General features: G+C 53.9%; 7 protein-coding genes and 2 non-coding genes across 9 annotated transcripts; 4 read left to right on the plus strand and 5 right to left on the minus strand.

Moving 5' to 3' along the window:
- The first annotated feature begins 35 nt into the window (after positions 1-35).
- B0H64DRAFT_56089 (uncharacterized protein) lies at positions 36-1120 on the plus strand. The gene is made up of 2 exons (XM_062808441.1): positions 36-231; positions 309-1120. Exons 1-2 carry the CDS (start codon positions 178-180, stop codon positions 882-884), a joined length of 630 nt encoding a protein of 209 aa, XP_062654285.1. The 5' UTR covers positions 36-177; the 3' UTR covers positions 885-1120.
- A 636-nt stretch (positions 1121-1756) lies between these two features.
- B0H64DRAFT_479057 (uncharacterized protein) lies at positions 1757-2801 on the plus strand (the record flags this gene model as incomplete). Its single annotated transcript, XM_062808284.1, has 1 exon — positions 1757-2801. Exon 1 carries the CDS (start codon positions 2031-2033, stop codon positions 2799-2801), a length of 771 nt encoding a protein of 256 aa, XP_062654286.1. The 5' UTR covers positions 1757-2030.
- Positions 2802-9123: 6322 nt separating this feature from the next.
- B0H64DRAFT_56144 (uncharacterized protein) lies at positions 9124-10658 on the minus strand. Its single transcript, XM_062808442.1, has 2 exons — positions 9267-10658; positions 9124-9196 (listed from the first exon to the last, which is right to left on the minus strand). Exon 1 carries the CDS (start codon positions 10478-10480, stop codon positions 9293-9295), a length of 1188 nt encoding a protein of 395 aa, XP_062654287.1. The 5' UTR covers positions 10481-10658; the 3' UTR covers positions 9124-9196; positions 9267-9292.
- A 2626-nt stretch (positions 10659-13284) lies between these two features.
- Positions 13285-14017, minus strand: B0H64DRAFT_378555 (uncharacterized protein; the record flags this gene model as incomplete). The annotated part of the gene is made up of 3 exons (XM_062802593.1): positions 13285-13319; positions 13463-13694; positions 13910-14017. The coding sequence occupies 3 exons, from the start codon at positions 14015-14017 to the stop codon at positions 13285-13287; spliced, it is 375 nt and encodes a 124-aa protein (XP_062654288.1).
- A 709-nt stretch (positions 14018-14726) lies between these two features.
- Positions 14727-15898, minus strand: B0H64DRAFT_412104 (uncharacterized protein). Its single transcript, XM_062804898.1, has 2 exons — positions 15749-15898; positions 14727-15687 (listed from the first exon to the last, which is right to left on the minus strand). The coding sequence occupies exons 1-2, from the start codon at positions 15764-15766 to the stop codon at positions 15046-15048; spliced, it is 660 nt and encodes a 219-aa protein (XP_062654289.1). The 5' UTR covers positions 15767-15898; the 3' UTR covers positions 14727-15045.
- Positions 15899-17245: 1347 nt separating this feature from the next.
- On the minus strand, positions 17246-17734 carry B0H64DRAFT_378557 (uncharacterized protein; the record flags this gene model as incomplete). The annotated part of the gene is made up of 1 exon (XM_062802594.1): positions 17246-17734. One exon carries the CDS (start codon positions 17732-17734, stop codon positions 17246-17248), a length of 489 nt encoding a protein of 162 aa, XP_062654290.1.
- A 1114-nt stretch (positions 17735-18848) lies between these two features.
- On the plus strand, positions 18849-18922 carry B0H64DRAFT_t172. Its single transcript has one exon. It is a non-coding gene; the product is annotated as a tRNA-Val (tRNA).
- A 108-nt stretch (positions 18923-19030) lies between these two features.
- Positions 19031-19112, plus strand: B0H64DRAFT_t173. Its single transcript has one exon. It is a non-coding gene; the product is annotated as a tRNA-Ser (tRNA).
- Positions 19113-19280: 168 nt separating this feature from the next.
- On the minus strand, positions 19281-20264 carry B0H64DRAFT_378558 (uncharacterized protein; the record flags this gene model as incomplete). Its single annotated transcript, XM_062802595.1, has 5 exons — positions 19281-19449; positions 19672-19827; positions 19886-20014; positions 20063-20085; positions 20247-20264. The coding sequence occupies 5 exons, from the start codon at positions 20262-20264 to the stop codon at positions 19281-19283; spliced, it is 495 nt and encodes a 164-aa protein (XP_062654291.1).
- Positions 20265-20492: the final 228 nt, after the last annotated feature.

The raw sequence follows: 20492 nt of genomic DNA on the forward strand, positions 1-20492 counted from the left end.
TAGCTGCGCCGGCAGCAGGATCTCACTGTGCGTGCCACGAATTAAAAGTCGGGCACCCAACGGAAGTCACCCAACCAGTCTCGGCTGGATTCTCACCGCGACTTCAATTTCAAGACCGCGATCGCTGAAAACCAAACACCACCAAACCATCGACCGCGCATCAACACCACCGCCGCCATGTTGTTCGGAATCATGTTCGCCTGTTGGCGCTTCCTGCAGATCGTCACCCTGGTAAGCAGGACCTCACGACCTCGCCAACCAATATACCTCACCAACCAAACTTCAGATTGACTGACCCCTTCAACCAGATCCCTATCATGGGCATGCTCGCCTGGTTCGTCAACATCCACCTCGAGGTCAACGTCATGACGCCGACCCACATCCTGGTCATGTTCATCGTCTCGGTGCTGGCGCTGGCGTGGGCCGTGTTCACGCTGTTCAGCTACCACCGGTCATCGGCCAACGCCAAGTTCGTCGGTCTAATCGACCTGGGCTTCGTCGGCGCCCTGATCGCCGGCGTCTACTACCTGCGCTTCATCGCCAGCGCCGACTGCGCCTCCATCCAGCCCGGCTCCACCGTCGCCATCGACCTCGGCATCGTCGGCTCCGCCAGCTTCACCGGCTTCGACGTCTCCTTCAACAAGTCCTGCAGCATGCTCAAGGCCTGCTTCGCCCTCGGCATCATGAACATCGTCTTCTTCTTCGTCACCTCCATCATGGCCTGGATCCATGGCGACCATGCCGTCAAGAGCGAGAAGCGCTATGTCGAGACCAGGCGTCGCAGCCACAGCCGTGGCCATAGCCATAGCCGCCATCGCAGCCACAGCGGTCAACGCCATGGGAGCCGGAGGAGCTCGCACTCGCATCACCGCGCCTATGTTTGAGGGTTTGGTTGTGTGAGGTGGCTGGGGGGAGGAGGGAGGACGATTGAAGAGTGGGCAATGCAACGTGGTTTCCGGTTTCTTATCTGTGTCTCTTGATGGTGGGTATATATCCTGGTGTGTTGGCCCGGCTTTGGGTTGTTGATACGGCATGGAATGCATAAAGGAGGGAGGATTCGATGAGGCTGTTGATAGCCTGGTTACGACGTCATGATTCCTTGTTTGTCTGGGTATATTGATGTGGGTAGATGGATTAGATAGCGATCATCTGGTGGTGATAATGAGACAGTGAGGACATGGCCTGTGGCTTTTGTAAATAGTTCGTACTTTGTTTTCAGTTTGACTAGGGTGCGGGTTAGAGATGGAGCTCTGTGCCCAACACCTGAATGCAAATATCAACGAGTGTCGCAATTCTAGGGCCGTTCTGATATCAACTTGACTATCAATTTTCTACTGTTTGCATTGTTTGTTAGTTTAAGATGGTAGCTGTGGTATCATAACCCGAAACACGGAGGTTCGCCGACATCCTTTTCTTCTTCCACGCTGCTGTTGAGGTGCCCTGGAGTGGTCATTGTTTGATGACCATGAGAACGTGAACAACCAAGATCAAGTGATATACTCATTGCATGAAGTTATCAGCCATACGTAATGCTCATGTGATTATTTGCACTGTGAGCTCAAAGGATGTCTGGTTCACCCCTATCAACCACATGTCTTTGATATGAGAGCGGACACCTTGTGATGACCTTCAGGCGCAGGGTGAAGATGACCGGGTAGACTCACCATAACGTAAAGAACTACAAGTCATATATCTAACAGCAGTGGCTTCAAGCCCTTCCAACTTCACTGAATGGTCATCTGGTAAACAGAGTCACCCCTATCTTTGCACTTCAGACGGAAGCCACTTCCCCGGCATGAGGTTGAGCACATAGGGGGTCTAAACACCACCCTCAACCCCATCTTCAAGATGGGACGGAATCACGATGACGGGGATCAGGTCCAGCACATATTGCACTAGTCCTTCCCATTTCTCTGGGTCACAAAGGTGAAACCCTTTTCACAAACTCTGCTTCCCACCAGATCCAACTCGCCGGCCAAATCACAATCCGCCTGAGCCGCTGCAACGCACGCCCCAGACTCATCGCGACAATGGGCTGTCTCCTCTCCCGGCCTAAGAAGCATAAATCCAAGGCCTCTGGACAGACAATGCGGGACTCCGAGGCCCTGCGACGCCGAATCTCCCTCAACAAGGAAACCCTCGACAGGGTGCTACAGCGGCTCGGGCACCCGACCACGCAGCAGGCCACCCGGAAGTCCACCCACCCCGAACAGCAAGCCCAGCAGACCCGAGCCCCGTCCCCCACAGCGACCCCGTTACCGACAGGGACCCCGTTTCCGACAACGACCCCGACCTGGGGACCAACTCCATCGAGCCCATTCCACACAAGCACAAGCACACACCAAGAAGCAGCAACACCCACCACCCCCCAGGCCCCAGCCAAAGCCATCGACACCAACAAGCCCCTCCCACCCATCCCCCCAACTCCCACAACCCCCCCAACCCCATCAACAAACCCGACTCCCACTCGGACACCCACACCCACAACCCCAACCCCTACTCGACTCCAATCCCAGCAGCAGCAGCAGCAGCAGCAGCAGCAACGCGCCCACATCGAGCAGCACCGCCAACACACCCTGCGCATCCTCGAGTCGCGGGGCGCGCCTAGGCCGGCTCGCCTGCATCGTAAGCGCGTGCCTAGCATCATCCTGCGGCGGCGGATCGAGAGGGGCGCGAGGGGCGCGAGGGCGCTGGGGCGGGTGGATGGGATGCGGATGGGGGTGGATGGGATGCGGATGCCCGGGGGGGTGGTCAGGGGGGATGGAGATGGGGATGCGGATGGGGGGGAGGGGTGGGGATGAGGATGGGGTTGGGTATGGGTATGGGTATGGGTATGGGGATAGGGGGTCGTTCTTTTAGGGGTTGGGGGTCGTGCCTGTCCTTGGATGGGATGGGTGCGGCTTCGTAGGGTTCTGGTGCTGGAGGGTGCGGGTGTGGTGCGCCGAGGAAAAGGGGCTGGGTTGGTTAGGGGCGGGGGAAACGGCTGGGAGATAGTAGGTAGCTTAAGTTAAGGAGAATGAATGGGCATGCCGTTCGGGATGGAGCCTGTCCCCTAACTTGATCATATCTCGTGTGAGATATCCTTCGCCGTTATGCTCCAGGGGCATGGCAACTGGTGCGGTATCTCTTGCGAAACGGACGTCGTGGTGTTGCTTTCGAGATCCTGACAAAGAAAGATGTTGGATAGGTAACCAGCCTCTTGGAATGAACTTTTGGCACTGCAGGATTCTCGTGATCTTCCAGCCTTTGAAGTTCTCGTGTCGCCGCATCCAGGGTGGGACCCCTCCCAACGCTCGACATCCCCAGACCGCAGCCATCTCGCATCGAATCAGCTACGACAATCATCTTCCAATGGCTGGAATATCGTAAAGAAGCCGCAAATCGCAACTGACAAGCCCCTTTAGATGTCGTGGAGTTGGGTCATCATCATAACGCTACAACATCCAAGGTGCCAATCTGCCAGGCACATGCACGGCTACCCTGAAAGCGTGAATATCTCTTTCCAATCATTGATCGGGCTTGTGGATTGGAGGGTTCCCAGCTGCGGGCCTCGTTCCTGCCAAACTTGAGTATCAAAAGTGTTGGGAGGACTTGCCTGCTTTTTTTCTGTTTCGGAATACAGGAGGCTTTTTGCGTGAGTTGTCGATGGACTTACGAGGAGTTCTTTCCTTTAGACACGTCAAATCTACACCGCCGCCCCAAAGTTCAAGTTCGGGGCGCACTTCCATGCACTCGGACATCAGGCCCTCCTTCCACTAACGGGGATGGATATAGCTCTTTCCCGAGCACAAGGATATCGGTCTTTTAAATTACCTACCATTGGCAGATCCGCACCGCTTCTTTTGTTTTTCTCTTTGTTCCCCACAGAACGATCGACAATAAACCCAACGAGAGTAGCGTCCACTTTTCACTCCCTTTTCTTCATCTTTCTTCATGCCCACCATGATGGAGTACGGTAAGCCATTAGGTCTTTCTCTCACTTTTGGTACTTGCCCACCTGCCGTTGAAATCTATTGATTGGAGTCACAGCAGGGAACCTCACCATCCCCACCACCCGCGTGCCCTTTTTCTTTTTTTTCATGGAGACTGACACTCCTGCCAGCGAAAAATTACTCCAACGCCGTTCTGGCCAACGTTACGGCCAAATACGCCCCTGCCAGAGAATATACTCGAACACCGTTCTGGCTAACGTCACGGCCAAGTACGCCCCGGACTGGGCGATCTCTGCGGTGGTGCTGGTGGTGGTGCTGCAAGTTTGGGGTGTGAGGGTGCGTGTTTGCGGGGTCGTGGTCGAAGGTTGGGCCTCCGTTGTCTGGTGGGCTTGCGGGCGGGCGGGTGCCTGTGTGGGTTAGGCCCTCATGCCCGATGCCCGCGAGGGCCTCGCCCGTCTCGTGGTGGCGGCGGCGGCGGCGGGAGCGACGGCGGGAGCGACGGCGGCCGGGGTGCCGGAGGTGGTGATGGATGCGGTGGTGGCGGGAGCGGCGGCGGAGGGGGGGGTTGTGATGATTTGGTTTCTGGTTTGTTTTATTGTTTGAAGTTTGGGCGTGCTTTGCCCATTTGGGCCAGCATTTCTATCCCATCCGAAGCCTCTCACCCTCTCACCTCACCGTCGTGGATGGGCGTTCCTCATCCATGACCGGGTTTGGTCACCGATGAGCTAAGAAGAGGCAAGCTCTGTCCTCATACCGCAGAGGTAACTGACCACACTGCCCTTGTCTTCGAGCTTTTTTGTTTCTCTTCATCTGAGGATTTCTAACCCGAATTAGCAGAGGTTCAGCCCCAGTCAAACTTGGCAGCCCCTGATTAGGGTGTCGCATCAACGCCGAACCGATATCGTCACCATGATCAAACACGGCGTCTTTCAATAAGCTGGTCTTTCAATAAGCTGTCCAAATTTAACCCGCCACCCGCCCCAAGCCATATAGATAACGCACTTTGTCGAAATCCCCTCCAGTGTACCAGCTTTTCGGTTTTTCAGAACAAGGCAGTTATCAGAACCGACCGCCATATCGCACCCCGCTGTCGAGACTGGCATTTTTACCGTCATACGGGATACTGGTACCTTCTCGAGAACTCCCCCATCCGAAACCAGGTCAACGGCTATTTACCATCCGTCACCAACACGTCATACCGAACTCATTTCTCGTCATTCACCGGGCTTCAGCATTCGATCACGTCGCGGGCGCCACCAACACAGTTTTGGGGATCAAATCATGACAGAATATATAAGAAGCCGCCGCCGTGTCTGTCCATTAGTTGTAAAATAGTTGATGAAAAACATCATCCGGTGCCATTGCTGACCCGCCACAATACAACTGGTGATAAATTCTTGTGCCTGCCTAGGCAGATCCGCGCCGCTTCTTTCTTCTCTCTTCAGAAAAATTCACAACGGACTCAATCAGCGTCCACTTTCCACTCCTCTTCTCTTTCCTATTATTTTTCGGCACGATCGAAGTTGAAGCTCTGTTTAAGCCATACTTGGCGTAGCGGTGGCGGTAGGGACGCCTATATCGAAGCACGACATGCAACCAAGGCGATCAGAGATGTGGTACAATCTTTCGACATTTAGTGCGTAATCTGGGCCGCAGATGTAATACCACTGCGGGAAAAAGCAGAAGGGGCCGCATGACCCCCTGTTGCGAAACGAGCCGCAATTTTCCGACTTTCCCGATATCACCGTTGGTGCTGGCGCGGTGGTGTGGCGAGGCGTGTGTTGGGTGATGGCGGTGGTTGCCGCGGGCGGGGGAAGAAGGACGAAGAGAAAGGGGACCCGAGGAGGCCGGGCGGAGTTGGGGAGGGGGGTTGGTTAGGTACTGGACTGGGCGGGTTTGTGCCGGCGTTTCTTGGGTTCTTGGAGCCAGACTTTGCGGGTCCCTCTCTGGTCTCTTGGAAGCAGCTGCAAAGTGGGTGGAGGAAATCCCTGGGTGATACCTGGGCGCTGACACCTGTGGTTGCCGTGATAAAGGCCTCGGCGGCAAGGCAGGAGCGGGAGGAAAGGGATGAGGAAGAAGAGGAAGAGGAAGGAAGCAGAAAAGCCTTGTCGATGCCTCGGCCCTTTTGGTTGCCGGACCGGAGCGGGCGGAGAGGGCCCCGGTTATGGCGCTGGGGGAGCTGGGCCTATGATCTGGCGGTGAGACATTGGCCAGGGCTGGATCTTCACTGACAGATGGGATCCCAAAAGTGTAAACATATCGAATCAGCTACAACACTTAGCCTCCGATAATAATTGGAATGTCCGTAAATTAGCATGATTCGCGATTCCTTATTCCCTACTACCGAACATCGTCACATGCCGTCGACTTGGTACCATTATCGTACTAGGGCTGGGAACGTTCGGAGTACCAATCAGCCGGGTATATGTATATGACACTGTGGAAGCGTCATTGTCTTTTTCCAATTCTTGATCGGGGTCGTGGGTCGGAGAGTACCCAGTGCGCTCCTTGTCCCCGTCGGACTGATTTACGATTTTGGCAGTACTTGTCTGCTCTACTGTTTGAAAAGGCAAGAGGTCCCTTTAAATTTCCAGGCGTGAGTTCCCAATAGAATCTACGAGGACTTCTTTTTAAATATGACGTACCCGCGTCGTCGCCCTGAACTTGAAAGTCTGGAGCGCACTTGCAGTTGGACATCAGGTCATGCTTCCAATAATGAGGATGTGTATAGCTCTTACCCGAAGGGAACAAGCTACTCAGAGATGGATGTATCTAGGAAAATGCGTACCGAGTTCTCTCCCTCTTTTCTTTGTTTCTTCAAGCCAGCCAAGATGGACTTTTGTAAGTGAGGTTTTCCGTTTTCCGCCTGTCACCCACCCAACCAAGCACCCTTCCTGGCTTCAGCGGGCTCGCCCCGTCCCCCTCCCCCGCCGTCCCGTCCTCGTCGCAAAGATGCCCCTGACACGCTTGTCCGTGACGAGTGGCGGCATGCTCGACTGGCCCCATGCCCAGCTATACCAGCCGGGGACATCAAACCCGTTTCCCCGTCGAACAGACCTGGCCGTCGGCAAATGAGAAGTTTTTCACTTGCTTACTTGCCGTCAAAGCCCATTGATCACTCACAGAGACGGAATTGCCTTTCCCTCCCCCTCCACCACCCACATGTGCATGGGCGCCTTTTTCTTTTTTCTTTTTTTCTTTTTGGAAGTGATGGAGACTGACGCCCCAGCTAGACACTGTCTTTTTCCTTGGCGCTTTTGCCTCTGCCGCGGGGGTGCCCCTCGCGCACCTTCCGATTGTTGTGGTGGTGTGGGTGGTGTTGGCTGTTCGGGGGGTGGTGTTGACGGTGGGGGAGTGGGTGGGGGAGTGGGGGGTCTGGGATTGGGTGGGTTGGAAGACGCTGCGGGACTGGGAGGGGTGGGCGGTGGTTGGGCCGGCGTGGGATGGAGTTGTCCGGGCGGCGTGCTGGGTTGGGGGGGTGGTGGGAGCTTTGGGCTCCGGTGTGTGGTGGGCCTACGGGCGGGTGGGCGCCCTGGTGCGTCGGGTCCTCCGGCCCGAATTCTTCCAGTCCGTGGGCCGCGTCGTGGTGGCGTTGGTGGAGTGGGTGGAGGGGAACCCGGCGATACCGCCGGGACAGCTGCGCCCGGTGGTGGCGGCGGTGGGACGGTGGGCCGGGCTGCCTCCGGTGCCGGCGGCGGCGGCGGTGGTGATGGGGGCGGTGGTGGCGGCGATGGTGGCGGCGGCGGCGGCTGCGGGGGTGCCGGGGGGGTGATGGCTTTATATTTTTATCGTTTGGCTTGTGTTTGTTTTATTTTTCAAGTTTGGTTTGTTTTTGCCCTGCTTTGCCCGTCTGGGCGGGTATTCTTATCCCATCCGAAGCCTCTCACGTCACCGTCGTGGATGGGTGTTCCTCATCGAACTTGGTCACCGATGAGCTAAGAAGAGGCAAACCCTGTCCTGGCATACCGCAAAGGTAACTTGCCACACTGGCTTTTGTCCTAGAGCTTTTTCATTTTTCTTCACCTGAGGATTCCTGACTCGAATTAGCAGAAGTTCGGCCCATATCAAACCTGGCAGCCCGTTCTTTCGGCACCGTTTCGCAGCCCCTGACCAGGGTGTTACATCAACGCCGAAACACCGACATGCTCGCCATAATCGAACACGGCCTCTTTCCAGACGGGCCCATCCGTATTCGGCAATGTGCTATCCAAATTTAACCCACCACCGACCCCAAGCCGCATGGATGACGCATTGCGTCGAAATCCCCTCCAGCGTGCGAATTTTTCGGAACAAGCCAGCTATCAAAACCGACTACTATATCGCGTCCCGCCGTCGAGACTGACATTTTGCCGTCTTATACCGGCGCCTTCTCTAGACCCCCCCATCCGAAACTAGATCAACAGCAACTCACCCTGCGCCATCAACCCGCCCTGCCGGACTCATTTCCCGCCATTCACCGCGCTGCAACATTCGATCTCGTACCACAACACCGTCTTGGGGATTAAATTAGGTATGAGAGAGTAGGTAGATAAGAAGCCGCCGCCATGTTTGTACATTAGTTGTTCTGTAGTTGATCCTGTACATGACCTAGGTAGCCGTGGCATAGTTGACCTTGTACATTAGACATTAGTTGTAAAATAGTCGATGAACCATACCATCCGGTGCAATTGCTGACTCGCCACAACGCTACTGGTGATAACTCTGCCACTGGTAGGGGTTCGTTACACCGTTCTCCCCGGCTGTTCACGGCTCGTTTCGCCTTTCGGCTACTAAGATATTGGGCACGCTGGTTGGGTATGGGGGGGGGGGCTTGTTAACGGTCATGAAAGGTTGCCTTATGTTCTTGGTGATTAACCAGGTGGGAGGAGACACGAAGGGTGGGAGTAAAGTTTGGGGCGTCAGGCCCAAACCTACCTAGCTAGGTAGCTTTGCTGTCTTTTAGTTTAAAGTAGTAAGTTCTTGTGTTCTTGTTCACTATAACAACAACCAAAATGAAGTCAACCAGCCATATATTCTTTTCTGCCTGTTCTAGGTCTATGGCCTTTTTTCGACTCAGCTCGAGTAAGCAGAGGCCGTGGATCTCTCACATATGATATGTCAGAAAAAAGGAAAAAAAGAAAAAGAAAGGAAAAGAAAGAAAGGAAAAGAAGAAAGAAAAGAAGAAGAAAAAAAGAAAAAAAGGAAAAGCTATAAAGTTTTACGTAGAAAAAACGTAAAGTATTAATGCTTCTTTCATAGAATATACCAATATTATAACCATTGAACTATTTGTGGTAATATTAGTGGAAATGGCCTGTATAATCGCTTTTAAGCTAGAAAACTGAATATTCTTACATGTCCCTAGAATCCCCCCTAGAGTATTATGATTCATTTTCCTTCTCAGCCACCGCATCGGACGAAAACAAGCTATCCACAGACTCCAGCCAACCGCCCTTCTCCTGAGTCCTAGCGTCCGAGATCGTCGATAAATGGTACTCATGCACGAGTCGCCTAGCCTTGCACAACATCAGCTCCCGCTTTTCTCGATCCGAGACGAACTTTGGGATGAGGAGATTGATATCAAGCGACAATTTGCGGGCTAGACGATCGGTACCACGCTTAGGAACCTCGTTGACCATCTCCTGCAAGACACCGGTATATCCTGTCCATCCCCTTTTCGCTGACTCGCTATCGACCGGTTCGCGGCGGGTGTAATAGTAATAGATAAGGGTAGCGACATCCCACACCTCGAGCCCGCGGAGGTAGAACATGCCCATCTTGCGAGCGATGTACTCCCACGCTGCCGGGTCCGGGAGGTGACCCTCGTTCCAGCGACAGGCTACGGCGGTGAGGAAACGAGAAAAATGCTCAAACTGGGTCCAGGGGATGTCGAGAAAGACTCTTCTGAACCAGAACCATGGCGATCGGACGGGGCAGGGTGGGAACCCGTAGTCCACGAGAAGCATCATCTCGAACGCGTAATTGGATGTAGAGTAGATGGTCGAGTTGGTGTTGTCTAGAGTTGTGTGGTCAGGAATCATCCCCTGCGTTAGGTTGCCTGTCCATTCCTGATCATATAGGATACCGCCTACGGATTTAAGGATGTGCTCCGGCCGGAGGGGTCGGCAAAAAGCGTATTTTCCCTTGAGCTTTGATCGGAGCAGCGCATCGGCGGATCCTTGTCCCGCATGACGGATTGCCGCTTGCATCTTCTCGACCACCCGCGTCAAGATCTCGTCGGGGGAGTCGTTCACCGGCCGCAACGTTCGCGGATAGGGTGCCCCCGACTTCGTAATGTGTTTGTTGGGGGAGCATATCAATTGTTTGAGCTTGTCGACCTGTTCAGCCATCTCTAGCGCGTCGTGTTCGTTACCCTCGCGGGATAATTCGGGCAAGTCAGGAACAGCATCCATTGGGCCTTCACGCCTGGGCCGCAACTCGTAGATGTCCGCGCCGCAACGAGGGCAATTTAAAACCTGATTGTTGTTGAGCGGCTTGTGGCGGCATATGTTCGACAATGAATGGGATGCCGAGGGCGGGCCAGACTGGGCCGTGTTTACCACTCGCATTTCGAGAAGTGTAAGTGGAAACAAGTGCTGACTGGGTATTTGAATTTGGAGGGGAGCGGGAGGGAAGACACAACGGAGGATGTTTTGGGGAAGAACCCATAATGATTCAGTTTGGAAACCATGAAGAAAAGCCCGGGTAAGTACCCACCTGATGACATACACGAGAGGCTAGAGCGGCAACTACCATCTTTGAGCTGGGATATCCTGGCAATGGGCAACGGACTCTCCCACAGTAACAGTATATGAACTCGGGCGGGGATCCTGACTATGGGACCGGAGTTTGCAAGTTTTAGTCTTCTGTTGCATTGCATCAACAGCATCTCGCTCGACTAATAGATGATGCTTTGGAACAATTCGTAATGCGACGGCTACTTGGCTACCTATCTGCTACCTAGGTAGGTACCGTTTGATTCCAGCGACTTTCGTCTAGCGTGTCCGTGGTTTAATTATGCTTTATGCTTTCGCTCCCCGATGGAACCGTCATGCGGAACACAAGCAAGAACCTTGACTGCCGGGGCGTTATGTGAGTGAAATCCCAAAGTGCCGCAGTATTGCGAATGGAGGTACTCGGCATCCCGAAACACGGCGGCTGGCGGGTAACCCGATGTGATCTTGATGTCCCAAACTTCGGTATCGCTTTTGGTCACCTCGTAGAAGGTAGCGCCAAACCCCTCAAAGGCCGGGGTTGAGGAAGGCGGGCGCTGAATCCCCGGCTTGAGTGAGATGGACTCGTCGATAAAGTATACCTCTTTCAAGCCTGGGAGGTTCCCGGGCCACAGTTCGGACAGGCCGATCCGCTCTGAATAGGTTGCTTTCTGCCCACTCGGCGGTGTCGAATCGACCGGTTCCCGGTAATTAAATGCCACTCTTTCAACGGCTTTTAAGTAGGGGTAGGCATCCACCAGCGAAACGTGGTAGCTGTAATCGTCCTTGGGGCTAACAGAGAACTGGGAACGATGCTTCAAAGCTCGTTCGTGGTTCTCGGGTTTTATTAATTCCATCCCTTGTCCATACGTAGAAAGCAGGGCCAAGTTGTCTAGAGTCCGCTCGGTAAAGAACGGAACGTGGGATGTGGTGGTATTCTCGGGGCCGGTAAAACAAACAATGTCCCGAGATGGGTCAACAACCGCGTGGCCTTTGTCACCGTAGTCGTCCCCCAAAACGAGAGAGCTTGTCGTCCTCCTAATTCCCTCGAATGCCTTCCTAGAACATTCCCTCGCCTCCTTGGATGTTGCGAGTATTTGACCAAGTTGGTGAAACGCCGAATATTGAGCTAGTCCAGTTCTTTCAACCGTTGGTGCAAGACCTATGACCGAAGTGTAGAATTCATGTTTCGCCGTTGAGACTTCTTGGATCAGTTGAACCAGAGTTTCCATATCCCCCCGTGACGGGTTTCCAAGCCAACGGTCGCCGATCTCTTGTAAGTTGCGGTCTAATATCTTTTGGACGTTGACGTCGATGTCTCGGTTGATGTTGAAAAAGTACATGGATGGGTATGATATACTTGTTTTCACCGCCTCAACCCAGATATCTTTGCGAATGTCCACGGGGAGGGAGCTGAAAGCCGGAAAGGTTGATTTGTTTGGCATCTTGTCGACAGCCTTGCCTCTGTACAGAATACCGAGGCAACTACCTAATTATGACTACTTGTGTTCGAAATATGTGGTCGTTGTGGGGGGTGTCATCAAAGACCATTTCACCGTCTTATTTATGGCCAAACTCGCGCGTCATTTTGAAAGATGCCCGGCTTTATTAATATTGAATATGGTACCACAAAGACCACGTGTGGTGTTGCTTGGCTTTGAACAATGCCTTTTCTCGGTCTGAACGGCTTCAGCCCCCGGTCGACTAGAAACCGCCTTGCATTAAATGAGTAGCAATGGCGAGAGACAGGGTTCCAAAAGCAGCCCCCCCCAAAGCAATGGTGACTGGCTTGGCTCATAACTTTAGGTTCCGGGTGTTAGGAGGGTTTGACCAAGTCAGCATGGTTACCATAATAAATGTACGATTGTGAAGCTCTGTACTAGACTGTTTCATGTCGAACTTATACTGGTTAGAAATTTGGGGATGGGATCTCATTCTATGAGTTGAACTTGCGCTGGGCTGACAGCGGGAGCCGGGTCTCCTTCGTAGTTTTAGAAATGCTGTCTTTTCTTTGTTAATAAAGCTTCGCAGGTGCTGGGTGATCGGGGTGGAGTGATTTACAACCCTTCTGGAACGGTCATAGCCTCGAAGAATTTGCAACATGATGACAGGCAAATTCACTATGGATTACTCGGAAACTTGCTATTTCCAACTTTACTCCCCCACCCCCCAATCCCACCCGAAATCAACAACCATCTCAACGCATATGCCTCGCCAAATTCACCACCCCCACCCTCCTCCTCCTCACCCGCGCAGGCTCAGTCAGCAACCCGCCGGCCGTCGCGTTCGTCGCGTTGTTCCCTCCCGCCACTGCACCGGCACCACCCTCACCACCACCCTCACCACTGGCATTTTCCTCACCACCCTCACCTCCCTCACCACCGGCATCGCCTTCACCACCGGCACCTCCCTCACCACCTCCCTCACCACCACCCTCACCACTGGCATTTTCCTCACCACCCTCACCTCCCTCACCACCGGCACCTCCCTCACCACCCTCACCTCCCTCACCACCGGCACCTCCCTCACCACCCTCACCTCCCTCACCTCCCTCACCACCGGCATCACCCTCACCACCAGCACCTTCCTCACCACCCTCACCACCCTCACCTCCCTCACCTCCCTCACCACCGGTATCACCCTCACCACCGGCACCTCCCTCACCACCCCCCTGACCACCTCCCTGACCGCCTCCCTGACCACCGCCACCATTACCGCCCCCAGCAATAATCACCAGAATATTCTTCCCACCACCACCACCCCCCTTCCCCTTTCCATCCCCTCGCCCACCGCCACCTCCCCGACCACCCTCACCCTCACCTTCACCCTCACCCTCACCTTCACCCTCACCCTCATCATCACCACCCTCACCGCCATCTCCACGACCGCCATCCCCCCGACCGCCATCACCACCACCACCACCACCACCACCACGGCCGCCACGGCCATCATCATCATCGTCGTCATCACCACCACCACTACCACCACCGCCTCCCCCACGGTGGGGAGACGGCGCGGCGAGGGCGGTGCTGGGCGCGTTTGCTGCTGCTGCGAGGAGCGCGAGGGGGGCCTTAGGTTTGTGGGATGGGGGGTTAGTTAAGGTATGTACATTGTTTTTGTTTGCGTTGTTGTGGGATGGTTGGGTTGTGAGGTGGAAAGGGAGAGGGAGGGGTGGGGAGTTCTGGGGGTTGAGATTGGGAATTGGGGGGCGAAGTTGTCCTAGGGGGTTGCGGTTGTGGGGGGTGTGAAATGGGGAGAGAAAAGAGAAGGTGGGCTGGGGCTCACAGCGTAACGCAGGTTTATGGCGTTGGGTCCGGGCGCGCCAAGGCTGCTGGCGGTGGTGGCGGCGGAGAAGCCGGTGCCGAGGAGAGTGAGAGCGGATGTTGCGCGCATTTTGGTGAGGTAAGGTTGAGTTCGCTTGTCGAAGGGGGTTGAGAGGGCCGGGTGTGGACGGGTTGGGGTGTGGACGGGTTGGTCGAGTAAGGGGGTGTTGTGTTGATAGATAGGTGGGAAAAGGGTGTAAGAGCGGCGCAGCCGTCTGTGATTATGGATGACTAGGGTTGGGGAAGGGTTGGAAAGAATGACTAGACAATGACACTACCAGAGTATCCTGAAGAATGAAGGAGTGAATCTTGTCTTCGGTAAGGAGAACACAGGGATGGATATATAGGATCAAGCCGCTCAACGAACACATCACTCTCCTTGCTTAATCGGCGGTGTATGAAGTCATATCCTACCAACAGAACTCCAGAGTCATATCAAACCACCGATCACCCCAGACTAGTATCATCCGCAAGTATAACAATGGGGGTGGAGCACACTGTAAATCGGGGAAATAACTTAAAAGATGGGATGGTGTCTCAATGAGTGTGCCGCGCCGTACCCCTGACCTGTGCAAGTTCAGATTACCGAGCGGCGCAGTGCGAGTCCGAGATCCATTTTCTGGGAATGGTCTAGACCCTCAAAGCAGGCCCCTCCAAGCGGCCGCGGGAGAGAATGTGCTGTGCCAATGATATGCAGATAACTGACACTCGGCGGGTTTCCCAGACCACTGGGCCTTAGATCAGGCCGCACTGAGGGTCAACCGAGGATCTGTGTGATAGTCTGCTCGAGGGCTTTGTGCTCTGGGGCACAATCAGCATCATCAAGAACTTGAGTGACCATGTTGATTAACTGTGAATTAAGCGGTTGGTATCCGGAGTATTGGGAACCCGACAAGGCGCTGCCCACATTCTGCGCGCGAGTGAAGCCATCGGACTCAGGCTGCTTTAGCCAGAATCATCCCGCTCATGACGTTGCATTCGTTGTAGATACAAATGCACCGCTATTTACGCCGTTTTCCGCTCGCTCTCTTTGTTTTGGTCCCTCCGTTCTATAGGTACCTAGGAGCCTAGCCATGTGGTGCGGCTTCTCTTGTGTGATCAACCAAGGCGAGAACCGGCGGCGGGACTGGCCTGCCGAGAAGCCCCAGCGGAAGACGACGACGAAGAGGAAAAGAATGATGGCGAGTACGGAGACGAGAGGAAACCGTGAGGCAGAGACTTCCTGACAAGCTCTTTGACGATTGCGACAATCTCCAACTCGTCGTCCTTAAAATGGAGAGCCTCCTGGTTCCCGCTGTTTGACAGACGTTGGAGCGTGGTGCCATCCGATTTCAACATGTAAATGTGCGAGTAGCTGCCCACGTTCAATATGCCGTACATGTCGTAAGGCGGAAGGCCCGCGATTTCCCGGCTCTCCGTGTCCACCTTTCGGGATTGGATCATGTAGTCGGTCAGTTGTCCGATACCCTCTTCGCAGGAGGCATTTATCGTCTCGTTGAAGGTACGCTTGTCTTCAAACAGAACCACGAGCTGCGTTTTGTCGGCGCCCATCACACTGTAGATGGTAAAGTCTGCCCTTGTCTTGACCGAATCGGCAGGCCGGGAATTTGGGGTGATGATGAACTCGTCCTGGGGGAAGTATAGGTTGAGAATAGCGTTCCACATACAGCCAGACGTGTGCTCAAGGGTCTCAGATGTCATAGCATTGTAGATATACTGGAATTTGAGAACATTCATATACTGTTCGTCGAACAAAGTGAGTATTTCACTGCCCAGCCTCCTAGGGTGTTGGGTTACTGACACGAGGTCGTGACGACATGACGCAGGCTCATACTGAAAGTGCTGAGGAATGCCACAACTCGGAGAAGTTAAGCGCGGTCGTCGGTAACAGTTTGCTAAGTACCAATGTCGAGAGTACGGGTCCGAATCCCAGAGGTTGCTGTGGGTTTGGGGAAGTCGGCAAGGGAGTGGAGATTCACAACCAGGCGGACCGATGTGACCTTTTATACTTTTATCCAATCAGGTCTTCTTCGGACTTCGCCGTGGCGGTCACGATCTTGCTGCCTGGAACAAGGTCCTCACAACCATTTCGACTCGCACCCGGTCTGTCTTCGCGAACGATACCAGTCAAACCCAGCTTGAATCTGCTTGTCAGGCCGGCACACATTCTCACCTGGGTTGTCATCATGGCAGAATGTCAAGGCATTTCCATAACCGAGCAAATAAACGTCGTTGGATAAGTACCTACTATGAAAAGCGTGGCTGCAAGAAAATACATGAATCCAAGTCTATTACCCTAGCGCCGTCCCATGCAGTGCTGCTCGCGCCCTTAATCTGAGGGCCAAAAGAATGTGTGATGAAATGACAACAAAGAACGCAAAGATCGAAAACAAGTGTCTAAAAGCGAGAGTACAATAAGAGAGCGTGCGTGTCGTAATACATAATCCATGAGTGTGACTTTAGATGAAATGAGTGATTGTGTGTTGTTGAACGAATGGCGATGGATTGAAATGAAAAAGATTGACTGAAAAGCGGAATAGGACCGAAAGAGGGAACGATGGCGGGCGTCTGAGAGAGCGGTTGCCCAAGAAACGAGTTGGCAAAGGAGTGAGGTGAGAGTAGTGGTTAAAGGCGCGGTTACTGAAATGATTGAAAGTAAACCGAAGTAATGCCTGAGAGAGTGACTGAGCATGCTGTTGAGAGAGCGACTGTAATAGGCAAAGGTTGAAAGAGTGAGTGGCGAACAAGGCGGAAATGAGTGACCGAAGAATGAGAAGAAAATGAATGTCTGAAAAGAAATACCCGAAAGAGTGAGGGGAAACTTTATAAAAGATTGACAAGAAGAGTAATTAAATAGTGAAAGAATGTCGAAGAAAACGAAGCGGCAACGAGTGAGCCGCCTGAGCGAATTATAAACCGAAAAAGAGCGTGAGAACATGAAGCCATTATAAAAAGCGGGAATTCCGAGTGAGTTCATGAACGAGCGAGTGTCTGTCGTAAAAATGAACGAATGAAGGGGTGTTTAGAGCCAAAAGTGCGAAAAGACTCGAGCAGTCCCAAAGAAAGAAAAAGACCGTATTATGCCGATTAAAAACGCCGAGCAATGCGAATGTAAAAACGAATGTAAAAACGAATGTAATATGAACGAGTGACGAAAAGCGAATGTTAGATGCCGGAAGCGAAAGTTGCCATGTGCCGAATGAGTGTGGTGTGAAGAATTAAAGCGAGTGTAGTTGTTGTTCCGAGGTTGCCTCTCTCTCATGCCGATGCCAAAACTGGACCGCAAAACAGGTCGAGTTTAGTTGCCATTGTTTCCGAGCCCGCTGAGCCCACGAGCCAGGATACCAGTCTGCTGCATCTTTCCGAGGGCCGGGACAGCCACGCCCGGGCAGCCGACGCCCTGAGTCGTCATGTTGAAGTTTTGCATGACCTGGATCATGGCGGTGGCGCGGAGCTTGGTGGTCTCGACCGACGTGTCCGAGTCGTCGTTAAACTTATCCAGCGTGATGGGCAAGGCGACCTGCTCCTTGCTGAAGATGAAGCCATCGGTCAGGGCCTTGGAGAGCTTGGAGAGGAACTCGGGGCTGTCGGGAGCGGGAGGGCAAAAGCAGGGGATGAGCTTGTTGTTGGCACCGGTGCAGCTGCCAACCTGGACTTGGTCCTTGCCCTCGCCGGCTGTCACTCCGAAGGACTTGGGAATGACATTCTGGTTGACGGCGGATTGACGGGGCGTGACCGAGGCCGAGGCGCTGGCGGCGAAGAGGGCAATGAGGGATACGGGGTGCATTATAAAGGAGGGACTAGTATGAGTATGTACGTGATGTGTATGTATGTATGTATATATATACAAGGAGGGAGCGGAAGGGTCCTGCCCAGGATTGGGAAGTGAAAGGAGTGACGGAAACCGAAGGCTGGATGACCCAGGTTAGAACGAGTGATGGATGGAGAGGGAAAGGGGAAGTGAAGACTCGACCAAGTGGTTCTAATATACGTGTGATGTGGTGTCCCACATGTTGATTATTTTGCAACTTGGGCCCCTTCTTCGGCTGGGAATACTGAGAGGATACGGCGGGTCTGCAGTCACAGACGGTATGGTGCACATGGCGAGAAACGAAACATCAAACGGTGACCCCGTGAGATCGGAGTGCTGGCCTTGTGGTCGGGACGCTAAATGAGCGGCTGGCAACCCAAAAGGCGTTTCAGGAAGCGTGGGTGGCTGTATTTTAGCCGCCGCAACTGTGCCAGCGGGAGCCCCAGGAAAGGGTTTGAACAGTTGGGAAAGGGGTCTCAAAAGGGGCCGGGTGCCGCGGACCGGGTGTCATTGCCGGGCATCGTTCTGTGCTGCGACACTACACGGCCCCCTGCAGCGGCTGCGGGACACACACGACGAGGAAAGTTGGGTTTGTGCGGGTTGTGGTGGTCAGCGGCCGTAAAAGGGGCCTCGCACGGATCCCCTTCATTGGCTCTCCGGCAATTAAACTGCGGCGGCCGGAGTGGGGCACCTTGGCCGGACCGGCTCCGAGACATGGCCCACTTCGGGCCCGTGTCATTGCCGGCCTTCCATCTGTTCGGGTACGAGCGCTGACAAGGGCAGAGGATGACACGGCGGCATTCAAATAACCATCAGGTTTCTCGTACACACCTGCTCCCGAGGGTGAGGCGGTTTTGCATTGTGTTGGAGGTGTACCGAAGTCGCCCACGACAGCCCGACTCATGGAATTTCCGTCCATCATTTGATCAAGCAAGTGTCATTCAATTCGTATAACTATCGAGCTGTCAACAATTATGGGTTGACGCATACTTTGACAACGACAACGGGGAAGAGGTTGGATCATCATCTCCACCGCGCAGTCGCAACCAGCGAATGAAAAGCAGCTCGCCGACGTCATGGCATCAAGCAAGGTCCGATGGTGTAGTTGGTTATCACGTCAGTCTAACACACTGAAGGTCTCCAGTTCGAGCCTGGATCGGATCAGCTTCACTTTTGCCGGATTGCTCGGCTCCTCTTTTGCCATTTTTGCAACTCCACCCGCACTGCCTCCGCATCTCATGATCCCCACAACTGTCCCGATTCTCTCGTCAAGGCACGATGGCTGAGTGGTCTAAAGCGTGAGACTCGAAATCTCATCTCTTCGGAGGCGTCGGTTCAAATCCGGCTCGTGTCGACTTTTGTCTCATAGGAGACTCTTCCACCTTTTGTTTGTCGGTTGTTGGCATCCATCTTTTTGCTGATCCATTTTTCGATTAGGTCAGGGTGAAGCAAAACCCAAGGCTCATTACGCCGTAGCTTGCAACACAATTCTTACTTGATGTTTTCTTCTTGTCCCCATTTCCTAAACCATCACAGCAGCTAGCAACCACCAGAGGACCATCTTGAATCCCGGCTCCCGATCGTCTCCGCTGCCTTCATAACGCGCATATTTGCCGTTCTTTTTGTCGCTGTTGATCTTTTGCGCACCACAAGACGTTGGCCAGAATCCTAACATTTTGTCAGCAAAACACCTGGATACATCAAGGACAGAGCAAACCAAGCAGACACCAGCAACCGTAGAATGATGGTACGGCCGTTGTGGTACAGTGGCCCCTCCTCGCTCGGAAAAAACAAGCGCTATCAGGTTCTCACAGCCAGCATCACCCACGACTCATTTCCCAGAGCAGACCATTCCCCCGAAAAAGAAAAACAAAGAACTACCAAAAAGAACTCACTCGCCACAACCCCCTCACAGTTCGCCACCGCCAGCTACACCGCCGACGTCGTCGTGCGCTTGTAGGTAGTGACCGGCCGAGTTTCGGTGTTGCGACGGCGTACGGGATGACGGACCAGGGTTGGGTTTCGTTTGCTGAGGAGGTGATGTGCAGGTCGTTGATGATGGTTGGGAGCTGAGGAATGGGTTAGGTAGGTATTGTGGTCGTAGGGAGCACGAGGGTGACAACTGACGAACAGGCCGAGACTGTATAGCCCGGATAGGATGGCAAAGTATGCCGTTGATGATAGCCAGCCTGGATATTGAAGACGCCGCGGCGCACCTCGGACCACTTGAACATTTCCCCGCGTTCAAGGACGGGGCTGCATCAAAGTCAGCGCCGGCCGGTTGCTCTCTCCCTCCTCACTTACTTTAACCTGTCATCACTCGCTGACTGGACATGTCCCTGCAGCCGCAGCAAAACAAACTCTTTTCTTCCTTCGCCAGATACGACGCCGTGGCAATGCTAGTGGGTAGAAGTACACCACCGCTGCCGGAACCACCGTCTTTTCAGTTAGCAGTCTGCTTTTCCTCGCCAGCAGTCCTACAACATACCCACTCACAGTCGGTCATCACCAACCAAAATCACACCCCGAAACTCAACCCACTCAACCCCACCACCCACCACCTCACCTGCCTACATGAGCAATGAGAAAGCCGCTGCTGCCCTTTGCGCGCCTGCATGGGTCACCGCTCGCTGATCGCATGCAAATCGACCGTGGAACTCGGCAGTAAACGCCGATGTGATCATCACGAGCCATCCGTTGGAGGCGAATGTGACATGGCGGACCGGACATATCA

The sequence above is a fragment of the Chaetomium fimeti genome, assembly GCF_033439085.1.
Source record: "Chaetomium fimeti strain CBS 168.71 chromosome Unknown B0H64scaffold_12, whole genome shotgun sequence".
In the NCBI taxonomy this organism is placed as follows: domain Eukaryota; kingdom Fungi; phylum Ascomycota; class Sordariomycetes; order Sordariales; family Chaetomiaceae; genus Chaetomium; species Chaetomium fimeti.